General features: G+C 35.1%; 1 protein-coding gene across 1 annotated transcript in view; it reads left to right on the forward strand.

Annotated features, from left to right (window-relative positions):
• The window catches only part of Smp_144210 (putative death associated protein kinase), a gene marked incomplete at its 5' end in the record, with an annotated part of 58,020 nt that overhangs the window by 9,991 nt on the left and 27,768 nt on the right, over nt 1–20,261 (forward strand). Inside the window, 5 exons of the mRNA XM_018795090.1 lie at nt 3,441–3,542; nt 7,316–7,414; nt 9,029–9,127; nt 12,487–12,585; nt 14,399–14,497. Coding sequence (XP_018649437.1) covers nt 3,441–3,542; nt 7,316–7,414; nt 9,029–9,127; nt 12,487–12,585; nt 14,399–14,497 — 498 coding nt within the window. The remainder of the gene's footprint in view (nt 1–3,440; nt 3,543–7,315; nt 7,415–9,028; nt 9,128–12,486; nt 12,586–14,398; nt 14,498–20,261) is intronic.

Genomic DNA, 20,261 nt, shown 5'->3' on the forward strand with positions numbered 1-20,261 from the left:
TCAACAAACCTAATAATTTTAAGCGTAAGTCGACTTTAACTATGTCAAGTGCAAGCAATTTATCGATTACAGGCAATGGAAGATGTTCATACAGTATGGCGAATTGATTAAAGTCAGACACACATGCACAACTGGATGCCGTGTCAGTAGCCTAAATGTTCAGCGCTCGCCGCGGGATTTACAAGTCTTGAGTTTTATTCACAGTGGAGTTATGGATATGAACTGATGGGTAATCCAATACTAGGACGGAACAACTGTCCAGTGCTTCGTGACTTTTAATGGTTATCTAATTATGATCAACCTAATGCTAAATGTGAAAATTACCAGTCAATCAAATGGTAATAAAGAAAATCAGTAATTTCTGCAACAGATCAAAGCATTTTGTGCATATTTTTTTCTTGGAAAGTTCCATATACTATTTATATATTAGTTTACTCTAATAAGGACCTGTGCAAAAGGGCGAGTAAAACAGGTCGTGTTTAAATGACTACAGTTCTTTCTAAAATGACCTAATTGTGTACAGTGGCAAGCGATAATAAATGTAAAGATATTGTAATAAATTATAATTCATTAATTGCAATAAAAAACATGCTTGCAAATAAAGTAAACTAGAATCTGTTCGTTTTGCAATATATTATTTGAGTAGAATTCAAAATGTTACTTATTACACATATAGGCAGCATATTGAATCCCAAGTTTTATTTTCTAGGCCTTATTAGCAACGAATTAGAATATATAAAATGTAACAAGGATGCTGAGTTTTTGGTAGTAATTGTCTACACTTTCAGAATAATGAAAATAATTCATGATTAGGAGATGTATCAAGTGTCACAAAGCAAAGCGTAGGTCACAATCTCATACGAACTATGAAGTGAATACGAAGCAGTTAACGGATAACAATCTTGTTCCGGATCAAGCTGAAGTATTTGTAAGGAAGTAATTGGCACAGTTGAAGACTGAGCAAGTCAATCAACAGATACCACACATTAAATCACAGCATCAGCATATGACAGTTTGATGGATCTAGTGTTAATTCAACTTCCACTTGTGATTCGGACAAAGTAGATAATTCAGCTTGTAGAATATGATAATCAGGCGCCGTTACCAAACCCGAATTCATTGAATGTACTATTTCTGCTTTGTAAATTTAAGACGATTGTGATAGCTGAGGATTTTCTATTACATGATAGTGAAGTGGGTAGTAAATGGATTTTGATATTTTCTACAACTCCGAATCTGGAATTATTGAAGCAGTATCCTTATTGGTATGCCGGTATAACATTATGGACCTCGACCTTTTTGTTTCCTCAGATTTTATGTTGTTCAATATATTGTATCACATTATAATGAGCAAAAACGTATGAATTAATATATGCTCATCTCTGGAGAACTGAGCAAAGTAAATTGTACGAGTAGATTGAAACTAGCTTAACTACTCGGTGTAGCACACATTTTGAACTTAAATCTTTAGACACATTAAACCAATTTATAAAAGTGTACAAATGTAAATAAGATTCAAATCTACTTTGCGTTATTAATTATGACATTCGAAACACACTGGATTTACAATATTTAGTCAGTTAATATATATTGGTTGGATCATCTTATCTCATTGCTAAATAATCTCCCTATCTTATACTCACCTTTATTGGTTCACGTCTTTTTGTACTCGTCCTTTTAAACACTTATTGGAGAATACCGTTATATGCCCAATCGTAAAACTTAAATCTAAATTATTCTCTATTCTAGACTCTCAATGTATCAAGTTATAAAATATGTGATTTTACGACTATTATAAAGAAATTTTCTTTTAATAATTGAATTCATAAGTTGATGTAAGCTAGGCCACCATTGAAAATCTGTAAGCATTGGGCTGCCGTTTCGTCCTAGTATGGGACTCCTGAGCAGTGCTCATCTACGATCCCTCAAGCTCAAGACCTTCAGTCTCGCGCGCAAACACTTAACCTCTTTTATTAATTTTTTTGTCAGTAGAAAAGGTAAATCCTTTATTGCTAGCTAGCTGGCTGTAATGTGGTTTTTTTTATTAATCTACTAACACCAGATAAGTGTTTAAGAAGTTTATTCGACTAGTATACGTAATTAAAATTTAAATTTAGAAGAATGTTTTTGTTTTTACGTTAGGCTGGATTATTTCATTTTCATATTCAATTTTTTATTGAACGAAATCGGAATTCAAGATACATTTTGGTTCTTTTTAATACAATGAGTACCATAGATCAAAAATGAAATATTCAATATAAATGTTGCTTAGCAATAATATTTCAACATTCAACTTTACAATAATCTCATTTTATTTGAAAAAAAGTGAAATGTATGGAATTTTATGGGGATTACAGTTGATCGACATTGAAAATACCTTTGAAGTAATTAGACAATGAATGTACAATAACTGTGGAAGTCATTGATTATGTAAATATTCTAGGACGGGAGATTGAGAATCTCCTGGAGCTATAATGCTTTTAGCAATGACAAGTCAATGTCATAAGTATTATATGATTCCCACTAAGAGGTTGAAACACTCATAAAATCGAATCAGAGTTAAGCGAAAAATATATTTCCGAATGGATTTTGGCTGAGAGGAATAAAACGAATCGGGTAAGAGTGCAGTGTTGATTCTAGCTTTACCGATTTTTGAAATAAACACGATAGATTTCAAGCTGTTATTGATCACTCCGAAAACAGTTATCATAAATGAAAAGTTTATGGACATTTTATGTAATTAATCTATTATAGTTTTCTAGAAGTTTTCTTACTTGGACATCGAACTATCAACGACATATAAGTTGATCCAAAAAGATCATCCGTCTTTCAGAGCGATTCTAAGCGCTCAAAGAGAATTTTGAGAACCTTCTCATTGCTCCTAATTAAGATTGCTTTCTGTGTTACATGCAATCTACAGAGACAAAATTGAAAATTTGATGCTTTTAACACTATGGTTTTCACTCCGTGATGACAAAAGAAACTTTCTTTTGAATCATTTTAATCGTTTTAGATAGTACGCAAAAGCACTTTTCACTGCTTATTATTACCGTGGTGTTCCAATTTCGTGTGAAAACCTAAAATTTGCCTTCATGACTCTGATTGTCTTGTCCCTATACGCTTGCAATACAATATCACGATATCTGAGTAATCAAGTGGTCCAATGATTAGAACAACGTCATTTGTTTACCTTACCATATGACTTTGTTTTTATACTAACCACTTTTATGCAATATGATACGTTGATGTTTATGAATCTTTAATAAATACAAATCATTAATTTTACAACCTTTTAAAAAGGTTGAAATGTTTTAAGGTTTTTGAAGCGAAAAAAGCACAATTAAAAGCTACCATTAAACTGATATACTTAAAACTGTTTTGTTTCCTATATTTATTCGTTAAAAAGATTAAATAATTTTCTCTTATTATTGATCAAATAGGATGGTGAAACGCCGCTTCATATAGCTGCGAAATTGGGGCTATTACTTATTGTTGACTATATTATTGATGTGGGACCAAATCTACTCAAATTTGTTGACAAGGTAAAGTTTATTATTTTTATTGTAATAATAATTTGTGTACTCGTGTTTGAATAGATCATGTAAGATATTTTTCTGATTGACATTTCAACAAACAAAATAAAATGTAACTGAGTGGTTAGATCTGATTATTCCATTTAACTGATTAATTTGTATGGTTTGAAATTGCTTGTAATTATTTTCGATTTTGAAACAACAACAAAAAAGAACCCTCAGATTCAACTATTTAGTGTCAACTCTATAGTTGACAATCCCTATTTGAACCAATCTTCTAATTGCATCAGTAAATCAGTAACATGAAATTGGTGTATATCTGGAAAACTATTACAACGGAAATTCAATCTTGTTCAGATAATATTTATCAGTATAAGGATTTGTGGAAATTTCAGTGTTTTTACAGTTGAAATCATGAACTGATCTTAGCTAGACCACCATTGAAAACCTGAAAGCACTGGACGACAGTTTCGTCCTAATATGGGGCTCCTCAGCAATGTGCATCTAGTTATCCACCTCAAGCATTGAATTTAGAGTTGCGCAAGATCGTAGATCGATTGAAGTTAGACGTTAACACCGTTGAATGCCGGCCCAGTGGTCTAGAGGTTGCGTTCATACTTGAGACCGAAGATCTTGGATCCGAATCCCATGTGTGGGATATTGTGTGCGCACCTCTGAGGATTCTTATATTAGGACGAACCGAGCTTCCAGTTCTTTCAAGTTTTCAATGGTGGCCTAGCTTAGATTGGTTCGTGACCTCAACAAAGAATAATAGACAAAGTTAGCTACTAGAATAAATATTTTGGTTTGATCTCATATTCTTAAATTAAGAATTTTGTTTTAACATTTAATTAATTTTACTGGAAAACCATAATGTTTAGGAATCGATAAACAAAAAGAACTAAACGAAACCACATTTATTTACACTTACTGATTGATTGGTTTAAACAAGTAATAATTTATTCCCTGAACAGTTCTGTAGTAACTCCTCTGACTGAATGAAGTCGAACTTGGTTTGGTTCGAATCCCATGATGAGAATATCAATTCTATTTAAATTCGAGATACCTCTGGGTAACAAATATAAACTATCACAAAATATTTTCATCTATGGATTTTTGTCAATTGACCTAATCAACATATTTAAATGCCTAGCTTAGTGTTTGCACATCAAGTTGACCAGTAATGTTTTGATCATCATGCAATACAAAATAAAATGATATTGGTTATCATTGGGTAAGTGATTAGAAGAATTCTTTAAATTAAGAACAATACAATCGTCGAAAAAGTTTAAAGGTCTCAGTTCCACCTTTAGTGGGGCTGTGGATCTTCATTGTCCAGAGGCCTCATACTAGGATGAAACAGCTGTTCACTGTCTTCTTGTTCTCAGTTGTTATTCAAAACCGGTCCATAATGTAAATTAGGTAAACAACACTTTCATCGTCTTAGCTTGCATTCGCTAATAAATTATTTTCCTATCGTTAGTCTTAAAAAATGGATGAGACAATACAACTTTCTACAAAATTAATTTAATTACAGTTTTTAATATATGATCTAAATATTACTGATATATGACAGGAAATACTGAAATTTCAAAATCTGTTCATATTTGTCAGATTTAAATAAAGCGATTTTCTGAAAGTTCAATTAAGGAACCATGGTATGGCAGTTGTTAATTATAAATGCGATGTTTGCCTAAAGGTTCTATGTTTAATAAAAACTTGAAGAAAAGTAGTAAAAACAGGTAAATTTGTTGATGTCAACCCGGTACATTAAGCATAAAGTATTTGCATGAACCTTAAATCACAAATTTTAGTCTTAAAATACGGTTATCATTTTTTTTAGCTAATTAAGTTTTCAATTATGTGGAATTATTTATTTGTAGTGGCCCGTGGAGAGAGCTTATTGTGTTATTCGTTTACCAATCGCTCGGATAACCGTTACCGCGTTAGCTTCAAACTGATGTATGAATCCTCAGCAGTAAAACACAATAGTTAGAATAATTAATTTCAGGGGCATATTTCAAATGAAGCGATAAGCGAGCTAATAATGATAAAGGAGAGCGAATCATTTACAACACCAATAAACTTATATCCAGAGTCATTGTCACTTCAGTATAAATAGTTTATGTAATTAGTGTTTAAGCCAGTGAGAGGAATGGATAAGATGTTGGTTACACTCACACAAATCATACTTTGTACATACCAGAAGCATTAGACAAACTTTTAAGGACTAAAATAACATTTTATCTGCAGTGGACTTGTTTACATAGCCTAATCAATTCAAAGATGTACAAGCCCGAGCTTAGTAAACATACTATACATTGCTTTCGGTCTTTAGGTAGTACGTATAGAACGATGACAATTTCGTATGGTAAATATTGTTTTCTGAACAACTGACCATCGTGGTGCTTGAATTTAATACTTGTTGACCAGGAAACACTGTATGCCCTTTATTCTGTTAAATGATTTATTGAAAACTGATAAAAAGTTTGGTTAGGATTAATGAACGTGGTGAGGAATATGGAAGTATGGTCATTGTAAACATATACCATTATTTAATCTATTTTAGGTAAAATTAATTTCATGCGTAGGTGATCTTTTTAAACACACATTTCTGAATTTTAAATGGTTACTTTGTTGGAAGTTGGTTATTACCACTGACTGAGATCAACTGAAAAATTAAGACAATAGCGAACAGCTGTTTTATTTTAATTTCTGAAGTAAATCATATTTGTTATTCATTAGACAATATCAACAGATAGGCTATTATTTTTCAAGTATGGTCACAAATTATTTCTATTCTCAATTAATGTGAATTCTCATAGTTGAAATCATGAGTCAATTGAAGGTAGACCACCATCGAAAACCTGGAAGCACTGGACGGCCATTTCGTCTTATTGTGGGACTCCTCAGCAGTGCGCATCCACGATCCCGCCTCGCGAGATTCGAACCCAGGACCTACCAGGCTCGTGCCAGAGCACTTAACCGATAGACCACTGAGCCGGCATCCAACGGTGTCAATGTCTAGCTTCAATCGATCCACGAAGTTGAGCAACCGTTCAATTGACTCATGATTTCAACTATGACAACACTGAAATCTCCACAAAGCCCCTTCTGATTATAATCTGAATTCTTTAAAGAAAATATTTAATATGTCTTTAGTTTAATTAGAATGTTTACTAACCAACAGAATAAGTCATAAAACAGAAATGCAAGATCCATGTATATAAATGAATGATTTGTATAGAGAAATGTATATTGTTAGTTCATTAGCTGGAAATATTTTGTAGCCTAAACAACTGCTCTATTATAAGCTTTGATAGCATTAAATATTAACCATCCCTCTCCACTATTTTTAAGTTTATTGTTATTAAAACAAAAAATGAATATACCAGCTGTTAATTATCACATGAAAGTTTCTATTCATTAAATATCATGGTGAACCTTTTAAAATGATTTTGTTTTTATAACTTACTTACGCCTGTTACCCCTCGTGGAGGAGCATAGGCCACCCAACAGTTCTGGTCAGCGTTTTTTCAGCGAGTTAGTTTTCTACGGGATGAGGTCGCTAACCCCATGCCCAACCCTCCTCCTTTACCCGGGCTTGGGACCGGCAGTAACTCTATAAGAGCTACAGGCGGAGTTATTTTTATAACTAACAAATAACTTTTAAAAACTTAATTGACATGTTTTAATTGGTTAAAATCATATTTTATTAACTCAGTATTTTTCAAATTATTCATTTGTTTAATATCATTATTTCATAATTTTTTTCTTAATAGAATGGCAATACACCGTTACATTTGGCATGTTTAACAAACCAGTCAAATGTAGCATTGTCACTTTGCAATGCTGGTGCTACTCTAGAAGTTCGCAATAAAGTAAATGGGATTGATATTTAATTAGTGCTTACTATTTTTTTTTGTTATTTATTTTCAATTTAGCTTAAGAATGTGTCGTTTTAATTGTTTCGTTAAGATAAACGTGAAATATAACCAGACGTCATCAGGTATTGATCTGACTGAATGCTGTATGCTAGCGTTCTTACCTCTCGATTTAGTAGTATTTTACTCAAATTAATGTTTTATGTTATTGGTTTCAATATTACAAGAAGCCGTGAATCCAGATTGGATGCTAGCCAGAATTCTTTAACAAAGTATATCGACAATAATAGATGCTCTTTATGGAATTTAACTTGATACCATTTACTGTTACAGTTAGGACCTTTACTGCTGCGCTATTCAGGTGTTCATTACATTTCCGTATAAATTTTGTCTATGATGAAGAAAGCATTATTTTTTGATTTTCGCAGTCAATCTTCAAAAATCACCTGATTAAATATTAATATAATTATTCTTTGACGTTATTTATGTTTTCACTCATCTCATTTATTCATCACTTTCCATTTAGACAAACCATTTCCTCTTCACGTGATCAGTAATTTTATTCTTTCCTAGACTCATTCTTTTCTTTTCGTTTATATTTAAAAAGAATTCTATTTTGTGTATGGGTTGATAAACAATCACTTATACTGATTAAATTTTTTGTATTTATTTCTTCTGTATAACACTATGTTTATATGTTTTGTTTATTATGATTGAAAACAAGGATCTGAGATCCTAATTGTAATGATCATTAATTATTATGTATCATTTTGAAAATGGATCATTTATTGCTTCTAACAGTTAGTTAATAAATTCACTAAAATTTATCTTATTCTTTAAACTGATGTACATCCTAAACAACTCCCAACAAAATTCATTTGTGTAAGTACTTTCAATTTATTTGGTTGATAATGATGTTTAAATGTTATAGGTTGTAAGCACCTAACCTGAACCTAACAGAATAAAATGAATTCATGTCATTTGACTTAAATCTTTGTTCTTGCTTTCTTCAAGATGATAAGAAAGACCATGTATATATGAAATGTTCTGTAACTACTAGTTATATTGTATTGTTCACATCTTTTTGAAGAAAACTGAGGTTATATCTGCATTTCAGTGTATTGAAAATAAAATTAATATTTCGTTTAAAATTTCTCAAATTCAATTTTATTGGTTAGTTAATATAAGTCATATAGTAGTAGGTATAAATACAATTCACTACGCGATGCGTTGATATTTATTGATTTACTAATATAGAGGGATTCATAGAAACAGTAAAGTTTTCATAGTTTAAATCACGGACTGGTCTGAACTAGACCATTATTGAGAATCTGGAAGCTATTGATGGCCGTTTAATCCTAGTATGGGACTCCTCAGTAGTGCACGTTCACAATCCTACGTTGGTTCCTGGATACGGAGTCGTGCTTCCAGGTTTTCAATGGTTGTCTAACTAAGATTAAAACTATGAAAGTCAGTGGGTTACATTTTTACCAGACATACTTGTTATGCAAAACAATTGTATTCAACTATACAGAATTGTGAAAAAAAATATCAATCTAACTATTTTCTATCATCTCAATAACCTTTATCATCTTTATTTCTGTTTAACAGGATCGAAAAACACCTTTGTTATGCGCAGTAATAACTAGTTCGGAGAGCTGTGTGCGTGTTCTTCTGCTAGCTGGTGCAAGGGTTGATATTACAGATGAGGTAAGAAAGATTACTAAAGACAAATAATGAACACGAGGAAATTAAAATGATGTAGTAATTGTGGATTATAATAAAATATATTAAAAAACAAACATGACTAAATTACTTACTTACGCCTGTCACCCCTCTATTTTTTTATTCGTTTGAATAGTTTTACTATACAAATAGTAAATGATAATGTGAATTCTTAAGCCTGTGGGAACATGTATATCACTTGGTTCCTTAAAACTTAATTTTTACCCACTATATAAAAGTCATTTAAATTCGCTTACCACTGAACTACTTATTACCAATTTGGGGCTTTCAGGAACTGTTTGTTCTCTTGGCCATCTAGTTAAAAATGAAATTGCTAACATTCCATGTGAAGAAATTGTTGCAGGGAAGCATATCTGATAAATATTACTTTGTCGTAGCATTATAATTGGAATTACCGGTATCCAGCCTATTATTGTAATAAGTTGTTGTCTCTTTTGACCACTGTGATATGTGACTTTGCAGATATTTTGATGATACCTACTATTCACTTGTTAAATGAGATTACATCTTTTGATTTTTCTGTTGTGAGCGTATGTGTGGTGAATAAACTGTTTCTGTGAAGTTATGTGTGTATTTACCATATATTCCTTCAAAAAGGGTATATGAACATTATCTTGAACGGCTATACCTGAATGAACGCGGTTAAAATACGAAGTGTTATTGTCAATCACATTACTAATAAATAGCGTTAGATTACGATGTAGTTATTGCTTAAAAAGTATCTATAATGTTAACACAGAAGAAAGATATATATGTGCTTCTTTTCTACGCTGCTGAATGCCTTGTTATTTACAAAAAAACTCTTTAATTACATATACAGAAAAAGAGAAATACGCTTGTTTTCCTACCATTTTGGTAAATTATACAATATCTTTCATTCTACTAACTTTATATTTCAAAAGTATTTGCAATTGTTTGCAGGATATGCAAAGCTTTTGTCTTTACTTATTATTCTGTATCTAGTTTCTATGACATTTTTAATTACTCTATTTTAAAATCAAATAATCCTAGCTTCTTTACTTGTACTATAACTGGCGCCAAGTGATTATAAGCAATAGCATCCATAAATATAAGAAATCGCGTTTTTCCAGAATTACAGTCTCTTTCTCCTTTGTTTTATCAAGGTTTTTTCCAGTTTATTAGTTAATTCTGAGATACTGGAGAAGATTTGTAGCTCAGGTGGATAATTTCGGTGGTTTCGTTTTCTGGGCTGGATGGTTTGGTCGTAGAGTTTTCATCTTTCTTCTAAACAAAATCATCAGCACAAACTTCAGGGAGAAGTGAAGTGTTCGAATCTCTCCGTATCCGCCTCACAGCTCAGAGAACAAAACTCCAGCTAAATTAGTTGACTTAACATTTGGATTACATAGAATTATTCCTTTTTTGGTAAAGTCTTCCTGGGGTTAAAGTGACCTTTGTGGAATTGTGCACGTTTTTTTTCAAACTTTATCAGTAAAATGACTATCTGACTTCTTATATTCAGACAATATTGTAGTATGAACATTACCTGATATCGAGAATGTCATAATGAATTTTATATGGCTACTAATCAGTCAATGGTCGGTGACAAATATCATACAGTAAATTATTTCTTAATAATTTTATCCTTTAACTTAGCAATAATATAATCAGTTACAATGACTTCTTGCTTCAATCCAATCTTCTTGACATTAGAAACGACATTTACCCTCAGTTTTCCAACTGCTTTCGATTTCGGATAGTCTGTTTATGTCTGTTCGGAATACCTAGACAAGAAATCTTCTGGGGAATAGGCTTTGCTTCCACTGTTAAATTATTTTGTTGAGATTTCGTATGTCTGAAAAAGATCACTTTTAAGTTTTAATTGACAATAAATTTTGTTATCAAAACGAACATCTCTGATTGAGTGTCTAATAACAGTTAAAATATTGATTTAATAGAAACCTCCAAAGTTAAAAATAATACTGATCTTTCGGTTAACTGTTCCGGATTATTATGAAAGTTGTATCGTTCGACATTGGTTAGTATATATTCCAATCTTATTTGATTCTGAGTTGCTTTAAATGTCAAAGTTGATCAGGTTTGTCTATTTCAAACTTTAAAATTTCATACTGTTACTCACAAACATCAATTATCTGGAAAAGATAAAGATTCAGTGTTTCATTCTGTAGTGAATTTTAAGTAACTGTTTATATAGAATGTGATGAATATATGTTTAGGAAAGGTAAATGGTTCACAAGAACATAAATATATATTTCCTCTTAATATCTGTTTTTGTTGAAATCATAAAGATTTTCAGTTTTAAAGAATACACTATAATTTCAAAGTGTTTGACCAATCGACCTTGCAATAGGTTGAACATATACACAAGTATTTTGTCAATAAGTTTTAAGGGTTTTAAAGAAATCAGCCAAACTTGTTTATCACTCATTACAATACTGTTTAGAGTTTACGCTTGATTAGTGAGTAAATCCTCTTCACAGAAATCAATTTCACTGAAAGCATGGTTTTTAAAATTTCATAACCATTATTATCCGTATTATTTTATTATATCCGTACACCTGTAAACAGACATCGGCAAATACCAATAATAATGAACTTAGTCATTGAAAACACAAAACTGGATTTATTGCTACCCATTCTGTATATAAAATTACTACCTTTTACATATAGTTTGACTGACATCGTTATTAATCCTGGACTATCTATTAGTCCCATAGATTTGATTCTTTACAAAATGTTATTTAGTTGTTGATTTGTCCATTTTCAATTTGGTGTTCAAGTCTGTGACTTACACAACCGGAATATTGAAAATCGATCAATTATCATCTTTATTTTGATACACAGATAGAAATTTCAGCTAGATTTTTGAGTTTTTTTTAAATGAATATCATATTTTCATTTACTGTACTTGGAAAATGTTAATGTCCTTAAAAGGTCTTTGGCCTACTTACACAGTTTTATGGATATTCAGAATGTGGTAAATTCATTACCAAATAGGAAATATTGGAAAATTCAGTGTACATTATTTTTAACATACACAATTCCGGTTATATATATATCTACGACTAAGCTTTTGAACTGTTTCAACATTTTTACTTTTTGAGTTAACTCAATGTAGAAATAATTTGGATTGTTAGATCGATATTATATGAATACCAGTGTTAATTGTTACGTATGATATTTAACTATTGGTCATATCTTCTAATAGTTGTATTTTTGGAAGATCATAAAAACATCTTTACTAGTTTTCCAAGGTTTGATGTTTCGCAATGCATAAAGATTTCAAGTTATTTCTACTGTTCTATTTTTCGTCATATATCATCATTTTCTTCATATTCTAGGAAGGCAATACTGCACTTCATCTTGCTGCTATTCAAGGAGACTATTTGATTGTTAAACTGCTTTCCAAGGCGGTATCAAATGTTGATATTTTCAACACAGTAAGATCTATAATTACAATATATTGTCTTGTGTTCTTGTTTTAAATTGTCTAATTTAAAATTCGTAGTTTTGTTAAACTCAATGCATTCTAACCGGATTGAATTTTTTAAAAGTGATAACCAGTAATTATGAAAAAACTTCCTTATTTCTATGCAGTATTAAACCAACACCTTTATTAATTTAGTGGTTTTCAACAGTTTATGTAAACTGAACTAACAGTTCGAAAAACTGTAGGTCAGTTTCTGACAATAACTCTCAATTGTTTTGATCAAGAGTTTTTCCTTTGATTTTCACTTATCTTAATTTATTCACTTGTAATTGCGATATAAATTGTGACCAAGAAGTCTGTATGATACGAAAAGAAACATACATATTTCAGTCTGTATTAGAGGTTTTTAAAGATGATTGAATGCCATGAATATCATGGAAAAACCTACGTTAGACGTCCACTGAAAGACGGGAAGCATTAATAATTATCTTGCGCTCTCCAGTGACCCATTTCAATAGGTAATTATAGAATTGTAATGAGAAGCCATTACCAATGGATTTCAAACGTGTTGGGTGTGAAGTAGTTACACGCCGAGACAGTGAAAGGTAGCTGTGCAATATTGTGAACTGATGGAAGTTAAACATATAAACCTTTGGATTCCAGTCCACTGGTCTAGAGCTTAAGTATTCTTGTGTGAGACTGAAACTCCTGGGTCCGATTCCTTGTTAAGGGTTTGTGGATGCGCACTACTAAGAAGTCTCATATTAGAAAAAAATAGATGTTTGGTGCTTCCTACTTTTCAGTGAATGCCTAGCTTAGGTCATTTCATGATATCAACATATATTTATTCGTATACTTACAGCGAAGATAAAACAACTTTCTATAATAATTCAGAAATCCGGTCGTTTACTAAATCATGTATACCTGGATTGTCTGTCAAAGAAGTTCATTACTGAATAGCTTTGCCCCTTCTAATTCTCATAAGTCTCATGGCTAATTAATACGAACACATATTTCTGGTTATATAGGCCACAGTGAATTTTCGAACGCATCATATCTACTCACTACCTAGAAGTGAATTGTGAAATTTTAATGAGCGAAATGTAATTATTAATAGTGTATTGAAGTTGATAACTTTCGACGTCTATTAAAAAAATGAACGACAGTTTATCGACTTTAATCCATTTCTTTATAAACAATAATTGCTTCTTACTTACACCTGTTGCTCTTCGTGGAGGAGCATAGGCCGTTCAGCATCATTCTTCATTGAACTCTGTTCTGGGTAATCCATTCCATTTGTTTCCTGTTTCTATTCATCCTTTCCATGTCTGCTTCCAATTCCCAATACAGTGTATTCTTTGGCGTTCTTCTTTTCCGTTTCCCTTTAGAATCCCCAGTTTGCGCTTGCCTCGTGATGCAGTTTGGTGAAAGATTAATTGTTACTGACGGCTTTTTCGGTGAAAAAAGTGAACAATCATAAATTTAGAATATTGATAGATAATTAACTTTTTGAGAAAGATCTTTATTAACACACTACTTTTTAAAAGATAAGTAAATATCATAAATTTTGCAAGTCAACTTAAAATAGCCTTTGCATAAGTATTATCAAAATGAGATTTTGATCATTTACAATCTGAATGATTCGTTTTTGTGAACAAGCTAGATAACATATTCAGTCGCAGTCTATGTATTTGTTCAATTGCCTATAATGAGAAGTTAATGTTATATACTAAGATGGTTGTCCTTAAATCTAAAGAGAAATGAAAAATGCCTAACTTCGATGCTATTTGATAAACGGTAATGGTAATTATTTTTTCTTTCAGTCGGAGTTCACTCCACTTCATTTGGCGGCTAAACATGGACATTTAAGGACTGTTCGTTATCTTATCTTAGCTGGTGCTGATCCTAGTATTACAAGTCGTGTAAGTTGTCTGTCTAACAGAATAAATTATTTTTTCCTGACTTGCTAATATTGTTTTATACTTTGAGAAAATATTCTTTAGAACAAGTAAGAATGATCCTCATGCTATACCTTAAATTGATGAAAGTGGAAATTCTACCTTTGAACTTCGGCCGAATGGTTCTAATGTTTAAGTATTCTCTTTGAGACCCACTGTTCGTGAGTTTTGTCCATAGTCAAGGTTGTCAGTGTGCATGTCCAGAGAGTCTTATACTGAAATAAAATAACTTTTCAATGCTTCTCCATCCTTTATTGTTACTTCAAATCAGGTCAGTCTGTGACGAATGCCACCTACGAAATAAGTAAAAATGTAGATAAATTTATTTATAGTTTATATCACGAAATAATCTTATTTAGACTATCATTGGAAAACTGAAAGCACTTGATGTCTGTTTCGTTGTAGTATGAGACTCTTCAGCAGTGTGAGTCCACAATCTTGCACCCGGGAATCGAGCCCAAGACCTTTTGGTCTCGTGCACGAACACTTAACCTCTAGACCACTGAGCTGGCATGTAAAACCTCAATAAATTCACGATGTAAAAATACTGGAAGTGTTTAATGACTAATATTCATTAATAGATTATCAGTTAACGGATGCATTAAGTTATAACAATAAACTTCAAAGAAACGGTATTCTCTCGATTTCCCGACCGTTGCTGCTACCTTGACGTGGTGGTCGGGCTTGCCTATCGTGATGAATCAACCGAGCTATACTGGCTGGAACAATCGTTCCTCGAGGTCCTACCATGCCAGACAGGTCGTTTGAAGAGCGGTGAGACTAAAAGCAGCAAACCCAAGGTCCGAAGGCGAAGTCGTACTGCTGACTGTACAGAGGTGTGACAGCAGTAAGGTGTTTTCTTCAGACAACCAGCATGACAGCGATGCTGCCTTCCCACAAGGAGGGGTGGGGTTAGAAAAGGTCGACCCTAAAAATGCACACCTCGCCTTATCCCACGGATATCCGTCTCCGGCGGTAAGGTTTTTTTTTGAAGAACGGAGCTAACACAAAAACTACTCACAAAAAGGTCGTGTGTGACCGACCTCAAGCAGTTGTCCCTTGGGCACTGCGGTCACGCTCTCAGGTCATTAAGACCACTTCTAACCCAATTTCCTTTTCAGGTACCTCTAGAAGAATCCTTCCACGGTGTGGGCAACCGGGAAGTGATAACTGCCCTCATACCTCTAACAACACTCAAGACCACTGTATTCATAATCAATCTCCTTCTTCAATTCCTACTATTCCTTCTACCTTGACTTTCAACACTGAACTTCCTCTTCCGGTTTCCTCCTCAAGTGTCACCATGGCCAACGATTCTAGTGCGCGAAAAGCTGTCCCAGGTCTACTAAAACCTCGCTCCAAACTACACATTGGAGCCTTCAACGTACGTACCCTATACCAAATCGGTCAACAGGCCTCCTTAGCTAAAACCCTAGAATCTCGTACCATTGATGTATGCTGTGTCTCCGAAACACTCATACAGGATCCCAGTATGGTCATTCACTTGACCTCACCTCGCCAAAATGGACAGACAACGAAATACACCCTCCGTGTATCTGGCGACCCGTTGGCTAGTTCTCGTGGACTTGCAGGTGTAAGCATAGCACTAAGTACAAGGGCAGAACAGGCACTACTAGAATGGATCCCCGTTAACAGTCGCCTGTGTGCTGTCCGGCTAAATGGCTCCGTAAGAACTCGGAAGGATAAGGACACACGTCGTTGCCTTTTCGTCGTTTCTGCCTACGCTCCCACTGACTGCAGCCATGATGAAGTGAAAGATGACTTTCACAGAAAGCTCTCTGAGCTTCTTCAGAAAGCTAAGCGCTCAGACATAGTAGTCGTAGCGGGTGACTTTAATGCCCAGGTAGGCAGCTTAAATCAAACAGAAAGACATTTAGGTGGGTGTTTTAGTATTCCGGCTCAACGAACCGATAATGGTGATCGTCTGTTGCAACTATGCTCAGACAATCGTTTATTTTTGGCAAGCACTAATTTTAAACATAAGGAGAGACATCGTCTAACATGGCGACCACCTGCACCAAACCAACGATGGACTCAAATAGACCATATTGTCATCAGTCATCGTTGGAGAGGCTCAATAGAAGATTGTCGCTCGTATTGGAATACTTGTTTAGACTCTGATCACGCTTTAATACGAGCGCGCATTTGTCTGCGCCTCAATGGACGCAGGAAAAGTACACTAAGAAGACCCATTAGGATTGAACTGGAGGACGAGAAAGCCAAATGCGAATTCCAGAAACAACTGAGTTCACATCTAGGCAGTTCTGTAAACGAGACTGATCCAGATGCTGCTTGGAAAGACATACGAACAGCTGTGGAAACAGCAGTCACATTTATTAGTTATTTAAACCATAGGGCTCCAAAAAACCAATGGATTTCTTTTAAGTCTATTTCACTGATGGATTCGCGTAAACTCATCCCATCAGGCTCTGAACATGACGAAGAGCGTAAATAAATTAGATCTAGGTTAACTAAAAGTCTAAGGAACGATCGTGAGCAGCGGTGGGCAACGAAAGCAAAAGAGATGGAAAAGGCAGCGGCTGTAGGCAACACCAGGCAACTATTCAGACTAATAAAAGAAACCGGAATTAAGAAGTCAAGTGTAAGTGAGACAATCTCGGAAAAAGACGGAACCCTTGTCTGCTCTCAACCCAAACGTTTAGAACGATGGGCGGAACACTTTAAGGAGCAGTTTAGCTGGCCTTCAGCTACTGCACAACTACCCACTATTGCCAGAAAACCTGAATGGAACATTGAAGTAGCCCCCCCGACCCTACTTGAAGTTCAAAAGGCTATAAGTAATCTGAAACGAGGAAGAGCAGCTGGTCCAGATGGATTGGCTCCAGAGGTCTTTAAATATGGTGGTCCAATTTTAGCGATTAGGTTGACTAATATTCTGGCTAAAATCTGGGAGACGGACGTAATCCCATCCGACTGGTCACAATCACTTATTGTCCCAATATATAAAAAGGGGTCAAAATCATCCTGCGATAACCATAGAGGGATTAGTCTGACTAAGATAGCATCTAAAATACTAGCCTCAATAATTATCAGGCGCCTAACTAAGACTCGTGAACTGCAAACACGAGAAAATCAGGCTGGCTTCAGACCTGGTCGTGGCTGTATCGACCACATATTCACCATTCGTCAAGTTTTAGAGCACAGACACGTTTATCGGCGTCCGACAATGATAGTTTTTCTTGACTTGAAAGCAGCATTTGACTCTGTAGACCGAGAGGTTCTGTGGCAGTGTCTGTCATTGAAAGGTGTACCTGAAAAGTACATAAACCTTGTGAAGGCTCTTTACTCGAACACTACCAGTCGAGTGAGAGCTTATGGCGAACTGTCATATGATTTTACAACCTCAAGTGGTGTCCGTCAAGGCTGTCCACCATCCCCATTTTTGTTTAACTTCATTATAGACCTGTTGCTGCAAATAACACTCTCTGCGACTGAATTTTCAGGAATCGATCTCCTACCAGGGGGACCGCCCCCAAATGCCCTGGTACGGCCGAGAGTGGGGAGAGTCTACTCTCCCTCTCGAAATGCTCTCACATGGCCAGCGAATATATAGCCTCTGCCAGGGAAGTCCTACTCACTGCCTTCTCGTGGCGGGGGTGTTGTTTACGAAAGTGAGAGGACGAAAAGCGAATGTCCGGCGCTTTAACCGGGTTGGTGGACACGGAGGGTCCACCTAGGGGAGTTGGAAAACCCTGATTCCAAACCAATGGTGCACATGGGCTCCAGTATCCTGATGGAACGAATGGCGGACGAACCTGTCATTGGTCACCGGCTACCATGGGACTGCATCTCCTCACGATGCTCCACTGCCTTGTGGATCAGACCTTTTGGTCAAAGGCTCGGGGTGTGGCCCCCTAAGAAAACCACCTGCTTCGGTTTGGGCACCCGGACAGTATCACAGCCCACACACACAAATAGTGTGGCGCATATGTACCTGGTGCCCTTTTGTACCAATATATATGTGTTTAAATAAATAAATAAATAACCAGGGGGACCACTAAGCGACTTAGAATACGCAGATGACATAGTCCTGTTTGGTGAAGACGCTGACAAAATACAGAGTCTTCTGTTGGAACTCAGTAATAATGCCAGGATGTTTGGGATGCGTTTCTCCCCATCCAAATGTAAATTGTTACTCCAGGACTGGCCTGCGTCAACACCTGAACTAAAGATAGGGAGTGAAGTAGTCGAACGCGTCGACAACTTCACTTATCTTGGAAGTCTGATCAGCCCTAATGGGTTGGTGTCTGACGAAATCTTAGCACGGATTCAAAAAGCTCGTTTGACTTTTGCCAACTTACGTCACCTATGGCGAAGACGAGATATCCGTCTATCAATTAAGGGACGAGTATACTGCGCATCAGTTCGCTCTGTTCTACTTTACGGCTGCGAAACATGACCATTAAGAGTAGAAGATACTCGTAGGTTACTAGTATTTGACCACAGATGCCTTAGAAATATTGCTCGCATCTGCTGGGATAACCGGGTAAGTAATAGTGAGGTTAGACACAGGGTATTAGGGAATGATGGTAAATCAGTTGATGAGGTGATGAATCTTCATCGACTAAGATGGTTGGGCCATGTGTTACGTATGCCTGAACACCGATTACCACGACGCGCTATGCTGACTAGTGTAGGGGATGGTTGGAAGAGAGTTAGGGGTGGCCAAACCAAAAGTGGCATCAGTGCTTGAAGTCACTAACTTCTAGGCTGAGCCGTGTTGGCAGATGCAGACTACCTGGTTGGGGTCCGCGTGACTATCGTAACCAATGGTTGGTGACTCTAGGTGACATGGCTCAGAATCGATCACAATGGCGTAGGTGTATACACTCTTTATCTTCCCTTAAACCATGAGATTAAAATTGCTTCATAACTTTCTTCCTTCCTATACTATATCCTTATATAGAACCTATCTTTTATATACTACCACCACTGAATTAATTACTTCTATGAATCCGGTGTTCATCTTGTTGTGCTAACGAGGTATGGCAACTTGGACCGATGCATATATGTGCCTGGTCCTACGTTGTAATTGACTGACTGATTCTCTCGATTTATTGTATTAAAAATGAGATTACAAATTCAGTGAATATTCCCAAAATGATACTTTGAAAATAATTGATACTTTCGAGAATACATATATAAAGCGTTCAGTTTAAAACGTCACATGTGTCATATTTTTAATGTTTGACAAGTCGAATTTTGAACTTTTTTTATTCAATTTTTCTTTTCATTTTCTTAGAATGGTATAACACCAGATGTTATGGCATATGCTCAAGGTCATTCAAAAGTTGGCATGTTATTAACAAAAATGAAACCGGTATGTGTTAACCTCTGAAAATCTAGCTTTAGCATACTTAGTACTACTCATATTCATTTTTTAGATAAAATGTAAGGTTTGTTTGCAAATATTCTATTATCAGAAGAGGTTTTTGTGGAGATTTAATATTTTCATAGTTGAAAGCACGAGTCATTTGAAGCTAGACCACCATGGGAAACCTGGAAGCACTGGACGGCCGTTTTGTCCTATTGTGGGACTCTTTAACAGTGCGCATCCACGACCTCGTCTCGCAAGATTCGAACCCAGGAGTTAGACATAAACACCGTCGAATGCCGGCTCAGTGGTCTGTCGGTTAAGTGCTCTGGCGCGAGACTGGTAGGTCCTGGGTTCGAATCTCGCGGGGCG

This window comes from Schistosoma mansoni, chromosome 1 (assembly GCF_000237925.1).
Source record: "Schistosoma mansoni strain Puerto Rico chromosome 1, complete genome".
Lineage (NCBI taxonomy): Eukaryota > Metazoa > Platyhelminthes > Trematoda > Strigeidida > Schistosomatidae > Schistosoma > Schistosoma mansoni.